Consider the following 21,570-nt stretch of genomic DNA (forward strand, 5'->3'; position numbering starts at 1 on the left):
TCTATTGAGAATCTGGTCAGGGCTGTTCTGCAAGGGAAATATTTTTAGATTGTAATTCAGGGAATCTGCCTACACCAGACTTGGAATGTCTCTGAGACTCTCTTTTCTTCTTCCCTTCCCCCATCTACCCAACATTTAGATCATTTGTGGTTTCTTCACTACTTTGAAACTCTTTTTCATAACACTTGCACCTGTTTGGTTTTCAGTAGCATAGACAGCAAGGCAGATGTGTCCAGCTGCATTAGTTCATGTCTACTCACTCCATGCTGAATATAGTGCCTCCTTATTAAATGACTTGTTAGTAGCAAAGCTTTTCAGTGATGCTCTGAATTTAATTTCCGCTTTTTTTAGCAGACCTGACTATAATATAGAGAAATATTTCTTTATGTTATTTGTATGTAAGAATCCCTTCTTCTGTTTCAGCGGTTTGAAGGAAACCAAGTTGTGTTCCTGGACTTAGTTGGCCTGCTAACGTCTGCAAACACAGTGGCTGGGAATAGTTTTATTTTTTTGTATTTTAGTGTGATAAAAGCATGAAGTTGTGAACAGAAGTGGAATAAGTATAGGCATTGATACATGTGTGCTGCTCCCTAGAAGTCAGAGAATATGACTGCCTGTTTGATCCAGTTCTGGTTGCTTTCCTGAGCTGCAGGAAGTGTGAAGAGCTTGGTTTTGGCCGGCTTCAGCTTTGGTATCTGGGTTTTGATTCCTGTGAAAGCTGTTGGGGGGATGCAATTTCATCTTGTCAGCTAGTCAAATTCCTTCTGATTAGATTTTCTTCAGACTGGCTTTAGGATAACGATTAAGTAGTCCTGCCTCTTTGATCTACTTGCAGAGCTTATTGGGATGATGCCCCAAGTGTAATTCCAGTAAATACTGACAGCCTGTTAGAAGTCCAGCTTTTTTTTTTTTTTTTTTTTTTTTTGTATCAATGCTGCAATTATTTTAACTGTTTGAATACTTTCAGAAGTGCTGAACAGAGGGAATAATTGCTTCCCTCAGGCTGCCCCTGCAAATGCAACCCGGGAGGTGGACAGCCTTTATTATTTGAGAGCAAGCATCCTTGTTCCACACTGAAATCGGGCAGAATCCAAGATGTGACCCCAAGTTCAGCTTCGCCAGGGCCCCCTGGTCCTTCCTTCCCTGCAGAGCTGTGTCCTCACGGGCTGGTGCGTGGCTGTCCGGCTTTCCAGGGTGCTGCCGTGCGAGGTGCGAGACTTCGCCTGTGTCTTGGCGCTTCGTGAGGTGCCTGTTGGCTTATTCTACTGCCCAGCTCAAATCCTGCCTTGAGCCTTTGCTCAGACTGTTCCTTCTACGTGCTTCACATGTTAAAAATGTTGTTTGAACACGTTTTTAATTTTATTTATATTTGTTACTTTCAGTTATAAACAATAAATAATTTTGCTGTTTGTGTCTTGTTGAAGCTTGTTTTAGACCAGATTCTGGGTCTTCTCGCTTGAGCTTAACTTCTGTGTTTTTGAGTGGTTCCCATAACTACATGCTCTTGTGCATTCTGCAAATTCTCAATATTTGAATGTGCTTATATCTTACTTATATGAATATTTTAACTTTGGTACATAAGTCACTTTTGACTATTAAAGTTGCATGCTTTCCACTCAGTAGCTGTTCTGTGCAAGTTGTAGTTGTGCAGTAACAATTCAAAATAGCTCCGGCTGCTTAGCTGTTCTTTTGGGCGGTTGGTAATGCACAGCAGAAAGTTCCAGCTGTCTGTTACAGTGATGTACTCAAATCTCATAGAGAGGGAAAAGATTCTGGAACTGTAAAATTGTTTTAGATTTTTTTGTAGAATCAGGACACTTATCCCAAAGAGTTTTATAGATAGACTAATAATTCTTTTTTTTTTTTTTTTTCCCAGCAGAGAACCTAGTGAGGGATGAATTACTACCAAAGTTATGGGAACTATTTGTAGTTTGTGCCCAGCATTGCTGATTTCAGATAATGGTTCTTTACAAAGTAGCTTACACCCAGTGTTTTGACACACCAGCCTGAAGTCCCACTAATATTTGCATTCTCCTCTTCCTTGTATTTTCCATAAGAGTCTTGATCCTCTTGCTGTGTCATCTGGCCCAGGATTTAGCATGTTGTGAAGGATTTCATAATTTTCAATCTCTTTAAGCATGGGCAGGCACCGAGTTAATCCAGTGGAGAACAGGCTATATTACAAACGTGTTTGCTCTCCAAGAGTGTTGCCTGCTGAGTGAATTAGTGGTAGGAGACACTGAAGCTTCTGTGCTATTTACCTATACTCTCTCCCTACACAACTGTTAATTTATGTGTACTTTTATATTTTTTTTAATGAAGTCATATTTTTGTTTTTTAAATGGCCAGGAAGAATTTTCGGGGTTCTGTAAGTCAGGGCATGTAACTTGGTTCGCTTGTCATAACAGGCTTTCGAGGTTGGCCGTGTAATGGGACTGTAATTCTGCCTCATTATGCAGAAAATATTAATCATTTTGTAATGCTGGGGTTTTTCAGCAGGTATATTTAGCTTTGTCATACTATAACATTTAGTCTCCGTGCAAATGAGAACAACAGTGAGGCGATTGCTCACCCCACCTTTTTTAAGGACTGTCGAGATGTATACTCAGCTGTTTTTTTACCTGGAAGTTGGTTGGGAGTCTTCACAAAATATTTTAGCTGAAAAATGTGTGTGAATAGTCTGAAATTTTTATCTTGTAGAACCTTTTGAAATAGAAGTTTTTAAAAACTACGTCATAGGGTGTAACTAACTGTTTTGTGAAGGTTATTTATAGAGAAACTGCTTTATGTATTTCATATGGGCATTATTTTTACTTCAAAATCTTTTATTGTCAAGCCAGCTAGTACATGCAGTTTCTGTCTGCTTTCTTGGCAGATTTTGAGCTTCAATTGCTTTTTTTTCCCTTTGAAATTACAGTGCCATATAGTATTAAAAAAAAAAAGGACAAAAAAAAAAAAAAAGAAAAACCCAACCACAAACCCCAGCACCTTCCTAGTTTATTTTGTAACTGGCCTGAGGATGCTTGTCCCTTCAGTACAGTTGCAAGTAGTCCATAGAGAATCCTTTATTCACTATAGTGAGCTTAAGATTTGTCTATTTTGGCCATTGCTTGTGGCAAAAAGAGTTAGTTCATTGTACCTGTGGTTAAGATTTCCCTGAAGTCGGGCTTGCCTTACTGCAGTGATTTCGGGTGTTCAAACAGTCCTTTAGTGAAGTGATGCTGGAGTTGTCCACGTGGTGAACTGGAAAGGGCTTTTCTTTACTAAACTGCTTTCTGGGTAAGGCTGATTTCGCACTGCAGCACATTTCTAACTGGTGTATTTCTTTTAGTGAAGATACGAATGTGTTTCAGCAAAGTTTAAGTAGGACACTGTAAAAGAGCAAATGGATTCTTTTAATATGAATAAGATCATGAGCTTCTTGCTCATTAACCATTCTTCTTTTTGTACCAGAGAAAATCTTTCTTTTAGGAACGCTTTCTGATTGTGTGGCTAAACCACAACACACATACTTCTTACCCTGGTCAAGCAAAAAAGTCAGGTTTCAGTTGTATCTTGGTGAAACTTATTTTGACCTTTCTTTTGAGAAGCGTTCCCATCAGTCCGCTTGCCACTGTTCAGACAATCAGAAGGACACTTTCCATCACTGAAACAAGCTGGCTTTACGTCAGCTCCGAGGAAGAGCATTGTGCAGATGGCCTGAAGTTTGGACTCTTTGTTCTTGCAGATCATTATTTGTTGTGTCAATTGTTTACGCCATGTGTTTATCCTGGCGTAATTTTTGAAAGAGCTGCTGTTGTGCAGCAGTGCAATGCACAGTGGGCCCATTCACGGGGTAAATCACTGCTGTCAGTCGGCTGGTGAAAGAGCTGCCCCTGTTCTTCAGCTGCTGGCCTCTCCGCAGCGCCGCTCTCTGTGCCCAGAGCGGTTCTGGTCCCACACACTGGGATGTTTTCAGTAGCGCTGGTCACATTAACTGCGGTGTGCTGGTACTCAGACCTCTCTGCACGTAGAACAGAAAGCTTCTCACCCAGGAAAATAGATAGAAATAGAGTTTAAGGAGGAGACAGGGCAGATGGTGCTGATTGAGCACAGGCCATGACCAGCATTAATTTATAAAGGTCTGGACCCTTTTATTTCCTTATTCCTCTGTTTTCCCATACTTGTCCTTCCAAACCCACATTGATTCTCTCTTTCCTATTCCCTAAAGATCCCATAGCAACTCTTGCCATCCCAGGTTGCTCTTCCTTGCACTCCATAGCAGGTATTCAAGCCCCACGTGCAGTAACAGCCCTCAGCCTAGAGGTCGTCTGGAGAGCCTTTCCATTTATTCACCATGACGGGTCTCACTGGCCATGGGACTGACGGCTCTCCTGGGGCAGCCAGTATTTGGGTTCTCCCACCCACTGCTGGTCCTCTGTGTGCCTGTGCACGTGGAGATAAGCCTCTACCACATCACCTAAACATTTTTCACATTGTTGAGCATATTGGATGTAAGAATTTTTTCCATACGTCATGGAGAACAACAGGAGGAGTGGACCTTGGGTGCTTTTTGTTGACCTGCACGCCTCCGTCTTGTGTCTCAGCAATCCAAGTTAAAGTATTGAAAGAATTTCAGTGCCAACAGCACTTCACCTCCCCTCTCCTTCTGCCCTTAAGGGAAAAAAGAACATTTTGGTGAGATACTGTCAAACTGTAAGTATTATGTCCAAGATTAAGATTCCTTACTGAGCAATGTGAATGGAAAGCTGAATATTATAATATCTTTTGAAATTGCTTTCCTGAAATCACAGTACTTCATGATAGGGCTTTAACTTTTGCTTGATTTCTGCTCTCAAGTCCAAAATTTGTTGGGCAGTCCTCAATCTATTTTAACATTCAAAGTTTTTATTAAATGTTTACCAGTGTTGCTTTTTAAAGTAATGCCAGTGTCTTTAATATAACAATATTAAGTATGGCTATCCAAATTAAATCAAAGTGTTAGCTTGCCCTTAATTGGCTAAATAAACACGAGCATCTCTCTTCTTTTTTTCCCTCCTTGGAATTAGCTAGCGAGATGTTTGTTTCAAACACGTAGCTTGCTGTTGTCAAAGTTTTCAGCAGGTGCAAAAACGAAGTGCAGCAAATGTTGCTGCAAAAACCCAAGTCTGTCTTTGATTTCAGCATATGTAGAGTGGGAAGAGTCAAGTAAATGAAGAATCAGTGTGATGAAATGAAATTTATGCCACATTTCAAATTTGACATCATTGATTTAGGACTGAAGTGAAAACAAATGCAGACAGCAGTCATGAAGTGAAAACTACCAGCCCAAAGTGTGTGAAGGTTCTTGAGTTATCTTAGTAAATATTTGGGGGGGGGGGGTCATTTCTATTTGTTTGTTTAAAGGAAGGGATTTTGAAGTCTTACTCCAGCTTTTCTTCCTCCTCTTACTGCCTTCTACACTTTCTCCACTTGTTTTCATGAATAACAAAAAGATGCTCTTAGCACAGAACATTAACTCTTGCTCAGTTTTTTTCTTAAATTTGCTTTCTTCTGCATACCAATGGCATCGAAATGTGTGGTTTATGCAGTGCTGGACACAGCACGTTGGACTCATCTCTGGCTGCCTGGAATACACTTGAATGCTGATGTAAGAGAGCGGACACACACACGGTGATGGAGGAGCTGCTTAAGCACCACCACCTTTACATTTCCATCTGCCTAGTCTGTGGAAAAACATCTCAATTTGGGTTCATAAATGCAAGAAATAAGATCTCTTATATGTTAACAATCTAAGAACAACGGAATAATGCAGCTGTTGGGGTAGGCTTTTTTTCCCTGGCCTTTCGCAATTGTTTCTTGATATGTAGTAAGCATTGTGGCTACATGACACCTGCAACTCAATACAGAGTCTGAATTCATAAATATGATTTATTACATCACCATTTGTGATTATCTGCTCATCTAATAGATAGACAGCCTACACGTCAGAACTTGCCCAAGCTAGTCCTGCAGGCCTGTGGGAAAATCCTTAAAGATTGTGTCAGATACAACACTGAAGCTTAAAAATAGACATTTTCTCCTCAAAAGGAATTTGCTACTCTTCCAAATTTGTTACTCACTGAGTCATGCTCTTATACACAAATACAGTGACCTCATCTTTGCTGGACAGAGTTGAAGCTGTTCAAATAATTTGCATTGATTTCACATCCATCAGATGCAAAAAATGTGAACGCATACACCTGTATTCATGCACACACTTTTTACTTTTTTAAGCTCAACAAGATATTGCTCAGAACACAGTAAGCTGGACATTAAAATAGGTGAAACTACTGTACATAGACAGTTGTGCCTAGCTGTACTTTTAAATTAGTGTGTAAATGTCAGGAGTGAGGCAGTTCAGTGTAAAGTAGCTCTAAGCAAGTCCAATCTTTTTTAAGGCTTAAGAGATAAGCCTTTTATTTCAAACTTTTATTTGCTATAGCTCTGCTCACATATATAAAATATAGTAATCTGTGTAAATAGGGTTGCAGTTGACTTACCATGTGTTGCCTTTTTTGTGATGACTAAAAATGATTAAAAATAGCACTCAGCACTTTGGGTGGATTATCTAGGTTGTCAGCCAAATAATTTTGATGTCTCTTACTTTCAGGCACAAAATCAACAATTAATTCTTGGTGTAAAAACAGATCCTAATTTCAGAAAATTCAGTACAATCCGCTTCATAATGTTTTAAACTTCTAGTCTGCCTGAAACAAGTGTGAGGTATAGGTTTTGTACTCTTATTGCACAGCTTGAACTGTCAGAAGAAAATCAATATGTAAGTAAGATTTCTTTAGAGAATCTGTAAAAGCTTTATCTGAGTTTTTAAAAATTTGTGATCAGGTTTTAGATCTGAGTGATGAAATTATGATACTGTAATGCCTTATTTTATATGAATAACTTTTTTCAGATTATCCCCTGATAATTATTGTCTGATTCTATTAAAGTCTGTGTGGAAGTCATTGTCTAGAGCTGTACTTGTACAGAACTTGATGTTTTGGTTTTTGTTGTGTGCTTTTAGGTGAGTTGTGTAACCTCATAACGCTGGATGTAGCGCACAATCAGCTTGAACATCTTCCAGAAGAGATTGGAAGCTGCATGCAGATCACCAACCTTGACTTGCAGCACAATGAGCTCTTGGACCTGCCAGAAACCATAGGTATGTGAAGAGACTGGAGGAGAGAAAATAAATCACTGTTTCAGAGTGTTCAGTAAGAGGAACAAATCTAAGAATGGCTTTGGTTGGTGACTGTAGAATGACTGGTGTGCAGCTCAAGGCAGCTTCACACTTAAGATCAACAGCAAGGTGTTTGTGTTACCTTAAATGTAGTTTCTAGCTCTCTGAATTACATTAATAAATCTGGCTGTGCTGCAGAGTGCAGCATTGTCCAAGAAGGAGAGTTAAAAGGAAAAAAATGCATCACTTCTAACTCTGATTTAATGTGTTCTGTGGTTCTGAGTAAATCTCTACAGCTCATCTGTCCATTCTGTAATGAAACTGAGCATATAAAGGAATAAAAGGCGAAAAGACTTGAAGTGCAGTACTTTGGCAGATAATTTTAGCTAGCGTATTTGGCTAAAGAAAAATAGAACTAAAAAGATAAATGTTTTAAATGAATTATGTATATTGTGTGCTCTTAGGTAGAATGACTGAAAAAACCTTTCAAGTCCACAAAGTTGTTATGCTCTAGTGCAATAAAATACAGAGGATTTGCAACTTAGTTAGGGAATAACGGACTGAAATAAACATAGTCCTTATTGGTTTCAGAATCTCATATAGGATGAAACAACAAAATGTGACTTTTCCTATTTAATTAAGTTAATTTTAAACAGATGGCAGAAAAAGATGCATGCTGTGATTTAAAAAGACAGAAAACAAGGCCATCACGATTTTAAGCTTGTCATCGGAATGTACTCAGAAGGAGGAGTGTTACCACTTAAACAATATTTAACGTTGAATATTTCATTAATGTGCTTTAACACATAGTAAAGTGAATGAGCAGAAGAGTGAGGAACCACTTCACAACACTTCAGCTTTTCTTCTAGGAGTAAATTGTTGAGTGTGGAGTTACTGTGGCTTTTTGTTTAGAAAGTTTGACCTGAACAGAGTTTACGTTGATGGAGTAGCCACTGGAGCTAAACTTCCGTCCTGGGTTGATGATATTTTTAAACTCTGGAGATTCCATTTGGAATTTGCGTCCAACTTACACAATTCATAAGCACAGCTTTTATTTTTGTAGCTATTTTGTAAATCTTGTTGAAAGTTGTTTTACATAAAACTTATGTGTAGTGTACAGGTCATATTTAGGAAGCGAGTTCTCTGGATAAACTGCTAATTATGGGAAAAATTCTCTAAGCGAGCCTGAGATTTCCATTGTCAGGGCTTGTAGACAACTATTGTTGATTCTTGTGCAGTATGGTAGTATGATTTACTGAGTTATTCAGTGACCAGCAGTCACTGAGCTGCTCGGAGGACCACAAAAATCCTACTTATGCTGCAAGACTGTGGAAAGGTCTTTGGGCAGGAGAGGCACAAAGTTACTCAAGGCAGTGAAGTCATTTCTGATAGATAGAAAATTGCTGACTATGCAGTCAGGATAGTTTGGACTCATCTGTTTCTTCAGAAAGTTACTGTAAGCTGAGGTGGTTTGTACTGAGTCAGGTTCATACCTGGTTGGGCTGGATTTCTGCTGGTTTTCTTTGTTTTGTTCTTCCATTGCATTGTCTTCATAGGTTTTTTTTTAAGTTACTTATTTTTGAATGTATATAGCTGTGTCTTTAACATCCTTATCTGAGCTGAATATCAAGGCTATCTAGCTCAACAAACCACCAAAGACAGATGAATAATGGTAAGAGACAGCCGTGCGCCGTTGTGTCTTTAACCTTACACCGGCGCAGTTTTGCTCTGCTGGAAAATACCTGTTGTTTGTATCGATGGGCGGGCAGTAGCTGAGCGTTTCTGTTAAGAGTAAAAACTTCAAGTCAGAAGTTGGTCTTTGTGCCACATACAGTTAGCAGACAGCCAGAATTGAATACTGAAGGGAAAAATTTTAAACTCCAGCTTAAGTGATAATGATCAACCTACATTTATGCATATTAAAGAAAAGGCAGCCGTAGCCAGTTCAGCAACATTGGCTTTATTTCTTAGTCATTGCAGTTTTGGTTCAACATTAAAGCAAGTTGTGGCTTGATTTTTAGATTACAGCTTGCTTTGTGGTTAGGATTGTTCAGCAAGAGACTTGGAGTACTGAGAAAAACCCAGCGAGTAAATGGCGCGTGGCGGCCCGGCGTGCGTGGCTCGGCGGCTGCGGGATGCCGTTGCAGCCTCTCCGTCTCCCACTCCGCTTTCTGTCTCTTCCCTGCTCACGGGTAGCTACCTGGTCACAACTGGCTTTGCTTGCAACATTTACACACTGCCAAGTATCCCTACGCTTAATATGTAAGTGCTGTTAATGTTTCCCCAGTTCAGGCAAACTGGGGTGGGGGTCGCAGACCGGGTACAAAAAAGACCAAGCACATTTGCTTGTTATAAATAGTTAATGTACCATGAGCCTCCTGTATGGAACAGACTTTCCATTACTGCCAGGTCTGTCCCCTCCTCCCCCACCGACACCCTTTTGATGGAGGCCTCTTTTTTCTTGAGGGATGTTTTTGTCAAGCTGCTTTGAAAAACAAACAGCCCCCTTCCTTTTCTGTTTCTCCCTCCCCTCAAAAAAGACACCTCCCACCCCCCAAAAAAACCCCAAACCTCTTGCACATAGCTGCTTAAATTCACTGCTGAACTATCTAACCAAGTTTTGGTTTTATCACAGCAAGATTTCTGAATCTGCCGATTTTTTTTTTAAAAAAAAAAAGGAAAAAAAGCTTGTTTTCTAACTAGCAGTGCTGTGCTGAAACGTGGCGGGGCTGCGAGGAAGGGCTGGTGGAGGGTGACATGCAGGGGAGTGGCAGGGCAGGGATTATGCATCAGCAGTGATTGCAGAGGTGGCAGAGCCAATATACCCGCTCTGTAGAAAGACAACGTTCTTGTTTCACCTAGCGCTGGACGAGCGTGCTTTCGTGCAGTAACAAATGTCGATTTTAGATATTAGTTGTCAGGAAGTGACCTAATGTCTTGCTTTATAGATATTGGCTTAATACATTCATATCTGTATTTCTGAAAATTGTAAAGTACTTTGTATATTAGATCACTTCCTGTAAGAAAAATGAGCTTTGTGGAACAGCTTAGTACATTCCAAGAGTCTCAAGTCTAGAACCAAAATCATAGTGGGATCTTAGCTGCTTAGTGTTTTAATTGCAGATTTTCCCCCCCACCCCCATGGGGCTTTTTTGGGGGGGAGAGGGAATTATGATCTACTTTTATTTACACAATGTCTTGTCTCTGTATACTTAGCTGGCACACTAATATATCCAAAAGATATATAAAAGAAGGTGAAGGATGTACCATTTAAATTAAAATTAGTAATTGGACTTTTGAGACAAAGAAAGCAAGTTTTGGGTGGAGTAAAGTGTTTCTTTGGATTAAAAACTAGCTTAGAAAATTTTGTGCTGCAGATATCACATTGTGAGTGTTCCCTCTTTGAACTTTTAATTTTTGCATTCTGTACAAATGTGTTCACAATTTCTCATTTAAAAGCACAGAAACTCTTCTTTGAGAAAGAAATTCTACAGAAACAGAATTACAGCTTTAAAAAAAAAAAAGAGATTCTTCGTCTGTTTTGTAATTTTGCAGTTTTATGTGTTTATGTGTGCAGTTTGATTATAGTCAAATGTGCCATATTCATGGACATTTAAGGCAACAGACATTTTAATAAGAAAAAGAATAGTCAGTTGTAAACGTTCCAAAATGATGCTTTAAAAGCACAAAATATTCTGTCACTGGGCACACTTTCCAGTGTCTGGCAGGGCGCTGTGCCTAAGAGATGGTTAGGAAAGCGAGAGGCGTATTGAAAGCCCCGCGCTGTATTCCTGACCCTCGCTGTGACATACAAGCTCCAAAGCTGAAATCGCAGCTCTCATGAAAGTAGATATTATGTAGAGGAGCTTTACCATTTTTGCTTGTAGAAATTGTGCTACAAACTAGGCTGCTGACCTGTTTAGGCTCAGTGTACCTCCAAGAGCACTGCTGTGCTTTTAAAACGTGCAGCTGATAAAAGGCGAAGCACTGTGAACAGAACTGGGCGTATGTAACTGGTACAGGTCAGGTTATACAAGTTGTGGGTGAGAGCTGGAAGTCCTAATAAAGATATTTCTGTAGAAAAATGGAACTGCTTTAGAATGGCATTTGAAGGTTAGCAGGCTTAGGAAAACTGGAGAAGTCTTATTCTGAAACATCTGACAAGTGCTCTGGTCCTGGTGGGACCCAGCAGAGCACCTGCAGCTCCCTCCGTGCTCGGGGGTGATGTTCATACGTGACCGATGAGCTTGACATTACTAATTACTCGCTGCTCTGATGGAGCAAAGTGCAAAGGCTCCTGCTCCAGCTTTGGCAATATTCATATTCTTAAAATTTAAGCATATGGCCTGGTGCTTTGGTCTCTGAGCAGTCCGTACTTTGCAGGATCGGGCCCATTTCCATAGGCTCTGTTGGGAGGTCAGGTCAGCATTCAGTGCTCTGTCTAAGGTTTTGTTCTTGGACTGTGCTGTTAATGAAATGTTTTTAATTAGATTCTGCTAGTGTTGGACAATTGCAGTAAGCTCAACCTTTTCTTTATCTGGTGGAAAGCAGTGGCTCCCACTCTTTTATTCTCCTTTTCCAGTTATTATAAGCCTCTTCTGATTCTCATCATGGTCTTATAAAGGGAATGAAGCTTCTGGTTCTTGTTGGCTTCACTTCTGGACTTGGTAAACATAAAACGGTGAAATTGGCTAGAAGATAGAGAGTGTCAGGAGAGGGTAGGTGGGAAGTGACTGCTCGCCGCCTCCTCCAGCGGCAGAACGGGAGGGATGAAGCAAAGCTGCGAGATGTCGACCTCAAACCAGTGCAAAGCAGGCTGTGCTGCACACGGTGGGTGGGGAATGCCTGGGCCTCCATGTGCACGCAGGTTGCTGGAGATGCTGGAAGCTCACAGGGCAGCGTGGCAGTTATGCAGAAGGACAGTGTATCAGTTGCTGCCGAACTGGGGAAGTCGCTGAGCTACGCCCCTGGCTCTTGGGGAAGTTTCAGGGTGTGCTTTCCTTTTTCGAAGGTTTCTGCTCTTGGTATCTGCTGTCAGGCATTTTTTCTTGGAGAGAAGATACTAGGTGGATCTCTGGTCTGCACCCAATAATTCTCACATTCCTTAATTAGCTGAAATTATAAATGTACATTAATGTATTATACATTTTATATGTTTATATAGTAGGGCAGGCTTAAAAAATTAAACACATCTATCACTTAGGAAAAGGTTAATGTTTTTTTCTGCGTTGCCAGTTAGCTATAAATCATTCCTACAACGTGATTTACATTTATACAAATCTTTAATTTCACAGAAAGGTTTTAAATACTCAATTGGAAAAGGAAAATAAGGCTACCAATGAAAAATGAAATGAAATAAATTGCAGTGGCTTTTTGCTATTGTTTGAAGTATGAATTGAGTACAAAGCGTCACTTTCATTGATGGCCCAAAAATAAGTATCAACTGTTGCTTTGGACTTTGTTGCAATGTGAATGTATTTTTGTATCATTTTCAGCTAATTGTAACTTCCTTTTTTTTGTTTTAGTAAATACATCTCCAGTGTAAGCCCAGTATAGTTAAATACGTATGTACTTTTTTCTTTAAAAGTAAGGCTAACTTCTGTTAGCTTATTAATTCTGAGTTTATTGATTTGCTGTGTATTTATGAGAAAATTTTTTAAGTTGTATTTTGGATAGATGTTCTACCCAGTGAGACAGGATGCGGACAGTTTATTTTAGTGAATGTACATACCGTCACACAGGACTTAGATGTGGAGACCAGTATGTACAGATATATAAGTGCAGCTCAGTATTTTCAGAGTGGCTTGTATACTGCAGAAAGAAAAAGCCCGTAATCTTGTTTTCTTTATGTAAGAAGCAGGCATGAGGGAAGACTAATTCAAATGAACACGTTGGAATTGAGTCAAGCAGGCCTATTAATTACATGCATTTTGATGAATGGATGTTAAATGATGTTGAATTTTGATAGCTTAGGCAGTTTCAGAAACAAGTCACTAAGAGTTTGTGCTCCCTGGCCTTTTGCAGGTGGTGTGTGTAGTCCATGTCAGATCTTGAGCCTCAGTCACTCAAGTTTTACCAGTACCTTGCGTGCATCTTTCACACATATGCAGTTGGCAATGATTATGGTTTTGGGTCAGAGTTGAAATACAAGTAACTGCTGACACGAGCTTGCTTTAGCCTTAATCTTGGAATAATGAGGGAAAACCTGTCTTTGGTTGATAATGTTAGGCTGAAAATAGAGATGAATCTCTTTGCTCTCTTCAAACTGCATTTAAACCAGTAAGGGTAGTAGAAATCAATTTTAAATTTATGTTAAATAGCTTTCTAATAGGCAACATCTTTTAGGAGGATCCCTAGACTTTGCGTAAGGAGGATAATGCACTTTGGTTTGGGCAGGACAAAAAATGATGGACCTTCCTGACCTTGTAATTTGTGAGTCTGAATCTGCCTCCTACGCTGGCCTGATATATCAGGAGGTATTGGTGGCTGGAAAGAAAAATTAAAATACATTAAAAATCACTTTACTGTTAAGACAGTAAAATCCAGAGTTCGTAAGTCAAGATTTGTCTTGGCTTCAACTATACCTTCGTATTTGGAAGAGTATAATTGCATTTCATGCTTTGGCTTTGGTGGTTGGTAGCAATAAGCAGGAGGGATTCTCTTCTCTCCTCCAGTTTTCCTGAGTGGTTCCCCTCCCAACCCCATCACCTTTCTGCCCCCATTCCCAATTTTCCTAAAACATCAGCCTTTAGCCAGAGCATATTAAACATTAGGAATGTTCCAGCCCTGCAGGCTGTAGAAAGGATTTGACCTCTCTCAGGTGATTGATTGGTGATGCGAGTTTACATTCATACAAATCTATAGGCTTTGGTTTGGGAAGGAGTTGCCCCCAGATCAGATGAGTAATGACTGGTTTTTGTTCTGCTTTCCTCTGCAACATGCTTGCTGAGATTGCTTTCAGGATGTCTTGCCGGACCAGTCATTTTGTGCTGTCGCAGTGTTGGACATTAGCAGACATCGTCTTTTCTTGTGGAATGCGATTGAAGGTTAAAACACTTCATTTGAAGCCTTTCGTTTTACTCTACAGCTATCAGGGCAAATGGTTTGCTTTCCGGCAAGAGGTTAGATTAAACATGTCAACAGCTCCTTTCACCTAAAAATCTGTGAAACTGTTCAACAGTTGTTACAGAGTGTGGCCAACATCTGGATAAACTAGTATGTAGTAACTCCAAAGTGTGATACAGGCATCTGCTGGTTTACGGCTGTTTTGGGCTAGGAGCACTGTTGAAATATTTGAACAAAGTGCTTAACCTCTGTCTAGCTGGCCACCTCTAGCTTGTCTCGTCTCTCCTACACAATTTTCAACTCTCTTAAGGCCCTTAGGTCTCACCTGCTTTGTGACATACTCATTGAACCTCCTTGGCTTTTTCTTCTGCATTGTCATCTTTGTTATTCTCACTACAAGATTAATGCGATGTGGTATATTAAGCTTAATTCATGTATGTTTTGTTTTTTTTTTTTTTTAAAAGTGACATCAGGTTTGGGTTTTTTTAACTTTTTTTTATTGATTTTGGATGTACCTCTTGCTTTCTATTTGTTAAAAATGACATCTGGTGTTTGTTGTATGCAAAACAGCAATTTCTCTTTCTTAGAAGAAGATTCCTTAGTGGATTAAGTGAACTGCGCTCTATGAAGTAAGGTATGGTCATGTATAATGTTGTTTAATAGGGAGCTGCTCATTGTGTGCAAAGTGTAGTCAAATCAAAATCTGAGATTACTTACAGAAGTTAGATCATCAGAAATACTTCATAGTGCCATGTTGTTTGTAGCAAGTTCTTGCAATTATCTATTGCATGCTGAGGTTCGTGTATATTTTTGATTACAATCTAGTGGGGTTTTGATGCGCACAGCTGTTGTAAGCGCAGAAGAGTTTTCTCTAGTGAATAGATTTTAAATTGATTTGGTGCTTCTGATTTATTTAGGAGAAAGCAATTGATCCTGATAGCAAACTAGCTTGATGAACTAAGTTATGTAAAACAGATTAATTATTCCATCTTTTGGTAACGATACAGTAACATTTTGCAATAAGTAATGACCTGCCATCTAAGTATAGAGAATTTGAAGGATTATTTTAACTGAGGGAAAGGAAGAGGTGTGATAAATCTCGGAATAAGAAAGCATTTGTCACTCTCTTCAGAAAACACTGGTAGGACTTCAAATTAGGAATTTGGATTTATTTATATTATTCAACACACCACTTCCTTTTTCTCTTGATTTTGAAATATTCAAGTGTGGTGAGTTGACCCTGCCTGGATCCCAGGTCCCCCCCAAAGCCACTCTGTCACTCCCCTCCTCAGCTGGACAGGGGAGAGAAAATAAAACAGAAGGCTCGTGGGTCGAGAGAAGGACAGGGAGAGTTCACTCACCAGTTACCGTCACAGGCAAACCAGACTCGACGTCAGGGAAATTAGTGTAATTTATTATCGACCAGATCAGAGAGGGGTAGTGAGAAATAAAACCAAATCTTATAAACACCTTCCCCCCATCCCTCCCTTCTTGCCGGGCTCAGCTTCACTCCCGATTTCTCTACCTCCTCCCTGCCAGCGGTGCAGGGCGACAGGGAATGGGGACTGCAGTCAGTTCATCGCACGTTGTCTCTGCCGCTCCTTCCTCCTCACACTCTGCCCCTGCTCCAGCGTGGGGTCCCTCCCGCGGGAGACAGTCCTCCATGACTGCTCCAGTGTGGGTCCTTCCCATGGGCTGCAGCTCTTCATGAACTGGCCCAGCGTGGGTCTCTTCCACGGGGTGCAGTCCCTTCAGGAAGAGCCTGCCCCACCAGGGTCTTCTCCACAGGCTTCAGGGGAATCTCCGCTCCAGTGCCTGGAGCGCCTCCTGCCCCTCCTTCTGCACTGACCTTGGTGTCTGCAGAGCTGTTTCTCTCACATTGTCTCCGTCCTCTTCTCCAGCTGCAGTTGCGCAGGGTTCCCACCCCTCCCCTTAACTGTGTTAACCCAGAGGCACTGGGTTGCTGATGGGCTCGGCCTTGGCCAGCGGTGGGTCCATCTTGGAGCCGGCTGGCGCTGGCTCTGCTGGGCTTGGGGGACGCTTCTGGCAGCTTCTCACAGAAGTCACTCGTGTAGCCCCCTGCTACCAAAACCTTGCCATGCTAACCCAGTACTTCAGGGGGATACCTGGAGAACTGCTTCAGGTGGTCTTGCTAAAAAGTGGTTTTTTTGAGCATGGTTTCCTGCTTTATCTCCAGTCTTCCCTTTGTTTTGGAATTGGCAAATGCCTGTTTTTTGTGTGATGAATATTTTTGAGGTATCTTTAATAAAAAATTAGATTTAATCCATCTGTTTAGAGTCCCTTTTATAGTAAGAGAGTTTAATTCAATGTTGCTGGATTTGCATGCTTGCAAGTATTTTTAATTTATTTCTGTGTAAATCAAACAGCTGACCCTGAGAGAGGCGTGCAGTCACTCCAGCAAGGTGGCTATGAATTCTGCACTTGCCTGGCTTCAAACCCAAGAGCTGGGTGAAAGGGAGCCCACTGCTGGGTGTTAGTATGCTTTGCTGGTGAGAAAATGGACCTGAGACAAGGTGGCCGTGTGAAGTCTGATTGCCAGGAGAGACTGTTCACACCAGAAGTTGACCTAAAACAATTTTGCAGTGACTTTCTTAGGCCTGGCAGAAGTTTAGGGCTTAGTCAGGCTTCAGTATCGTATTTTTAGAAGTAATGATGGATGGGGCAGTTGAGTTTTCAAGGTTTTTTTGTAGTGGGCTCCCTAAGAAAACAAGCTGGAAGGGTTTTTGCTTGTTGCTTTTCCTGCTAGTAGCTGCTTTTCGGTTGTGGTTATCCAACTTTTACGTTCATGAACATCTAGCGCTGCATTTTCTGAGTCACTCTGCCTGCGAGGGGCTGTGTTTGAGGAACCGCTGAGGTATGGTTTCAGTGACAAAAGTACAACCGCAAATGATCCGATCCTGATGACTGAGTTGATCAGTTGTTACCTTCCTCACCTTATTTCTTAGACTTAACCTGCCAGTGTGTCAGTGGAGTGCCTGATATGGTGCCAGCTCAGAAACCAGCAGCTGAACTGGAGAAGATGGAGATGAGTGCAGGCACTGTGAAGCAGCTCCGAATATGAGTATCAGCTACTGATACTGAGCTCAGGAAGCTGTAAACGGGAGCACTTTTGATTGTGCAATGCACAAGGTGTGCAGTTTAGCACCTAGTAACAGCTTCTGTTATAAATGGAGTTTGTCACGTGGTGGTCAGAGAGCTGGTGAGAAGGCCTGAGCATGTTAGGCAGCTGACCAGCAGCTGGCCCATGGACCATGGCAGCAAACATTAACATGCTTGTACTAAACATTCCTTTTTTTTTTTTTTTTTAAAAAAAAAAAGGTAAGTTTTAACACACTAAGCAGAGGGAAGAGCTCTTTGTGAAGAAGAGACTAAGATCTGGCTTGTCCAGCATGTGGAGATAAAAGCTGATAAAAGGGCTTCTCACCACAGTGCGTTCACAATGAGGTGTAAGTATGAACTCCAAGGAGGATGAGAAGATATCTGAGTCTTTTTGACAGAAGACTAAATGGCAATAAATTGGCTGTAAATAAATTCTGGCTTGAAATGAGAAGGCGGCCCATACTGCCTACATCAGCTGCGTGCAGGACAGCCCTTCCAGGAGCAGTGGGAGAGGTGCTACCAGTGAAGCTCCAGCTGAAATCTTGCTGCTTTTGTTCTCAGGAGTAGCTGTATTTAGTGCTATCATGTGTAAAACAGTCACAGGGAACATGGTACACACAGGACATGTCTTCTGTTATGCCTTTGAATGCCTTTCCCATGGAGAAGGAAGATTACTAGTAGAGAAACAATGATAAAATTCTATTGAGAAATGCTACTTATGATAAAAAAATTACTGGGAGCTGCTATTAATGCCTGCTTTCTGATAATGCCATGAGGATAGCCAACGTGTGTCATTCTCTCCTGGAAAATTAGGGTACAGTTTGATTCTCTCTGATGGCTGCCTTGTCTCATTTTTCTGAAATGCCACGTTGCTGGTAGGAAGAGAGCCATATACGTACAACCTGTGCTCACAATCTGGGAATTGGCATAGCGACGTCGTATTGCTAAGCAACAGTTGGCATCATGCTGTCTGCTAGAGCCATTCCCTGTTTGTCCTCTTTGCCTGAGAAATCCAGATCAGCATCTAGCTCAAGGTTTATGTGGCAGAAGAGTAGATTGATATCTTATTTTGTATAAAGTTTGTCATTCGTTTGCTTAGTTAGAGCGTTAAATAACATTTTAGAGAAATGCAGTCAAGATGAGCCTTGTTCATCCCTAGAATGGTGAATCCTAATGATCTTGGTGCCTTGCAGTAGGGTGTCAGTCATGTGAAGTGAGGCCAGTTGCCTGAGCAGCCAGCCGTGCCAGACCGCACCGAACACGGCATGAAATAGCTACGTTGCGTACAGTTGTGTGTCTTTATACTAGTAGATTGTAGGATCAAAATAGGTCTTAATTATTCTCTTTAGTGTGTATATGCACTGTAGGATTTAACTCAAAAGGTGAAGATTTGTGCAGTGGAGAGCAATATTGATAGTCCTGGATTTTAAATGCCTTTTTTGGTAAAGGGAAGACTTTCCTTGCTGCTTCTGCAAAAGCTGACTGTATACTACTAGTTAAGAAACTCGGGTGGCTACCTGTTGTTTTAACTTTTGTTGTGGATGATACTAAGTGAAGTTTGTTGCTAAGCTTGTTAGCTAAATATCAGATATTCACTGAAAATTCATCCTCTTTTCTTTCTTGATTTGTAAGGCCTGGATAATTTTTGTTCTATATAAGGGGTTTTGTTGTTTGTTTTATGTGGGTTTGTTTGTTAGTTTGTTTTACTTTCACTGCTCTTGTGAATCTCCATTTTTAGTAACTACAGTGAATCGTAAAACATTCTAGATTTTCAATTTTTGTTAACTACATTTCCAGCTACTCAGTGATGTAGGGTCATTCTTACAATATATTTTGACCAACTTCTTACAGTATATTTTGCCACTTCCTTTGTTGAGACTTTTCCTCTGTTTAGGGGATCCCGTTGTAGTATTTGTATTGATTTGCATTCTCCATTTCTTTTAATTTTGTTTCGTCCTTTGCTTCTAAGCTTATTTCGTACACTACGTTTGCTTCTTCCTTTGCTGTGTTCCAGTAACCTTTGTATAAGTAAGTATGCATAGACTTTAATATAACGTTCATTTAATGAGTAGTTGGGCTATACATTTTAAGCTCCCCTTCATCTTTTAAAATTATATCTTGTTATTCTTTCTGTTGTTTGTTAAATCTTATGTTTCTTTTCTAATGTGTCTTTCTGGTACATCAATTTGCAGAACAAATATGTTGTTCCGTGAGTGGCGGTAAATATAAGTGTAAAATAGCAAATGTTTTGCAAGGAACTGATTGATTGTGTGAATCTGTTCACAAGCTCCACACTGGTGTGATGTACGCACGTGCACAGACACATTTTCTGATCATAGGATGGGCCAGAAGACTAAGCACTGTTCTTCGTACTATTTGCCAGTTGACTTTTCGGTGAAGTTCGAGGTCTTACTACCTGCAGGAGAGTCTAAATGCCTCAGCACCGTACAATTCAAAGACATCCTTAAGCAGTTGATTTTGGTCTCGAGTACTTGTTAGATGGTAAAGGCCTGGAGCGAAAGGGAGCTTCAGATGGGAAATTTTCAAGTTGCAAGTTTCTCAAGAATACATATCAACACGGACTGTCAGGCTTGAAATACTCAGAAATGTTTCTACATGCACTATCATCCAGATTTTTGTGGACTTCCTCCAGACTTTTCCTTCAGTATCATTCGGAAAACTTGGATTTTTCTTTTTCTCTATCAGTTTTGAAAGACTTTGTTGCTTTTGGAGGATGGTAAAGGGTTGTTTTTCGCTGTAGAGGAAATCGGTTTGCCAGGGCCAGAGCTGTGTGATATGTACCCAAGTTCTGGTAATATGAGTCATGGCACTGAATAATGCTATCTGTAATTTAAAAAAGTTATTTTGAGGACATCTGGAAAATGATAAGAGTTGTTTGTTGGTAGAAAAATCAGGATAGAAGGACTTCTATAATAGGAGATAGGTCTTGCTTGCTTACTGTATCATACACAACTTAAGAAGAATATGTAATATGCACAATGTGCTTCTGCATGGTCGACTTCAGCGATGGAAAGCACTGTATTCTGTGAATCTCCTGTTTGGGGATGATAGCTTCATTTCACTGTATGAAAAGTTTTGAAGTGTGTAAGACAACAGAAGAATGAGAATTCAAACCTTGTTCTGTGCCTTTGTTAATCTAATGATATACTAACAACTGTTTCCTACCTGTAGGAAATCTGTCCAGTCTAAGTCGTCTTGGCCTGAGGTACAATAGGCTGTCGGCAATTCCGAAGTCTTTAGCAAAATGCAGTGAACTTGATGAACTGAACCTGGAGAACAACAACATTTCTACTTTACCAGAGGTGAGAATCAGAGGGAGTGGATTGGAGAGGGAATGTTGTTGTAAAGCATCAGTGTTTTGCAGAGGGATTGGAACATGTGAAATTATTTTATCTTGCATCATATCTCTGAGGAATACACTTTGTTTCAATCCACGTGTGTAATGTGAAATATTGCAATTGTGTACATATTGGGTGTATTTAACTAGTATAGAAGAACTAATGTCATACAACTTCAGTCAAAAGTGGGAGCAATACATGTGACTGTATTTGCTGTCCTGTCTCTTTAGAAAACCTTAAATAAGGAGTCCAGGTTCCCACCATTCAAGCTAGATAAGAGCTTCTCGGTGATTCTGTTTCACGGAGGTAGGGAAGAAATAGAAAAATGAAAAATGAGATATCTCTTTCCCTATCTAATTCAGGCATAATGACCTTTTAGAGAATGGGTAAAGCTTGTCACAGCTACTTGACCTCAGCATGCTCGTTTTAATGTGGAAAAGTGTGCTGTTGACACCAATGTGTTGTCATCTGGCAACTCATTGACACACCTTCCACCAGTTATGAAAAATAAAAATTTGCATCATTTGTCAGTTTCCAGTGACTCTGTGAGGATCACAAGAGAAAGAGGAAGATAAATCCATTTTCTTGCTTTTCTTTTCATAGCTACTGCACTTGATTGTCTTACCTTGGTCTCCCTTGCTTCAGGCTTAGTGTGGGACCAAGGAAGATGTCTGTAATTAGAAGTTCTGGAGCCACCTAGTCAGTCTCTTCAGTTAACACATTCCCTGAACAGAGTGCTTTGCCATCTCTGGGGTGAAGAGGCAGAAAGTCCTCATCCTCAGTGCATCTGTACGTTTTTCTATACTCCTTCCCTAAGTTCACCGAAAG

General features: G+C 40.5%; 1 protein-coding gene across 4 annotated transcripts in view; it reads left to right on the plus strand.

Moving 5' to 3' along the window:
* Nucleotides 1–21,570, plus strand: part of SHOC2 (SHOC2 leucine rich repeat scaffold protein) — a 67,711-nt gene that overhangs the window by 35,684 nt on the left and 10,457 nt on the right. For all 4 annotated transcript variants that reach the window (XM_075423733.1, XM_075423734.1, XM_075423736.1 and 1 more), the window contains 2 exons: nt 7,043–7,180; nt 20,576–20,706. In XM_075423733.1, coding sequence (XP_075279848.1) covers nt 7,043–7,180; nt 20,576–20,706 — 269 coding nt within the window. The remainder of the gene's footprint in view (nt 1–7,042; nt 7,181–20,575; nt 20,707–21,570) is intronic.

This window comes from Opisthocomus hoazin, chromosome 6 (genome assembly GCF_030867145.1).
Source record: "Opisthocomus hoazin isolate bOpiHoa1 chromosome 6, bOpiHoa1.hap1, whole genome shotgun sequence".
NCBI lineage: Eukaryota > Metazoa > Chordata > Aves > Opisthocomiformes > Opisthocomidae > Opisthocomus > Opisthocomus hoazin.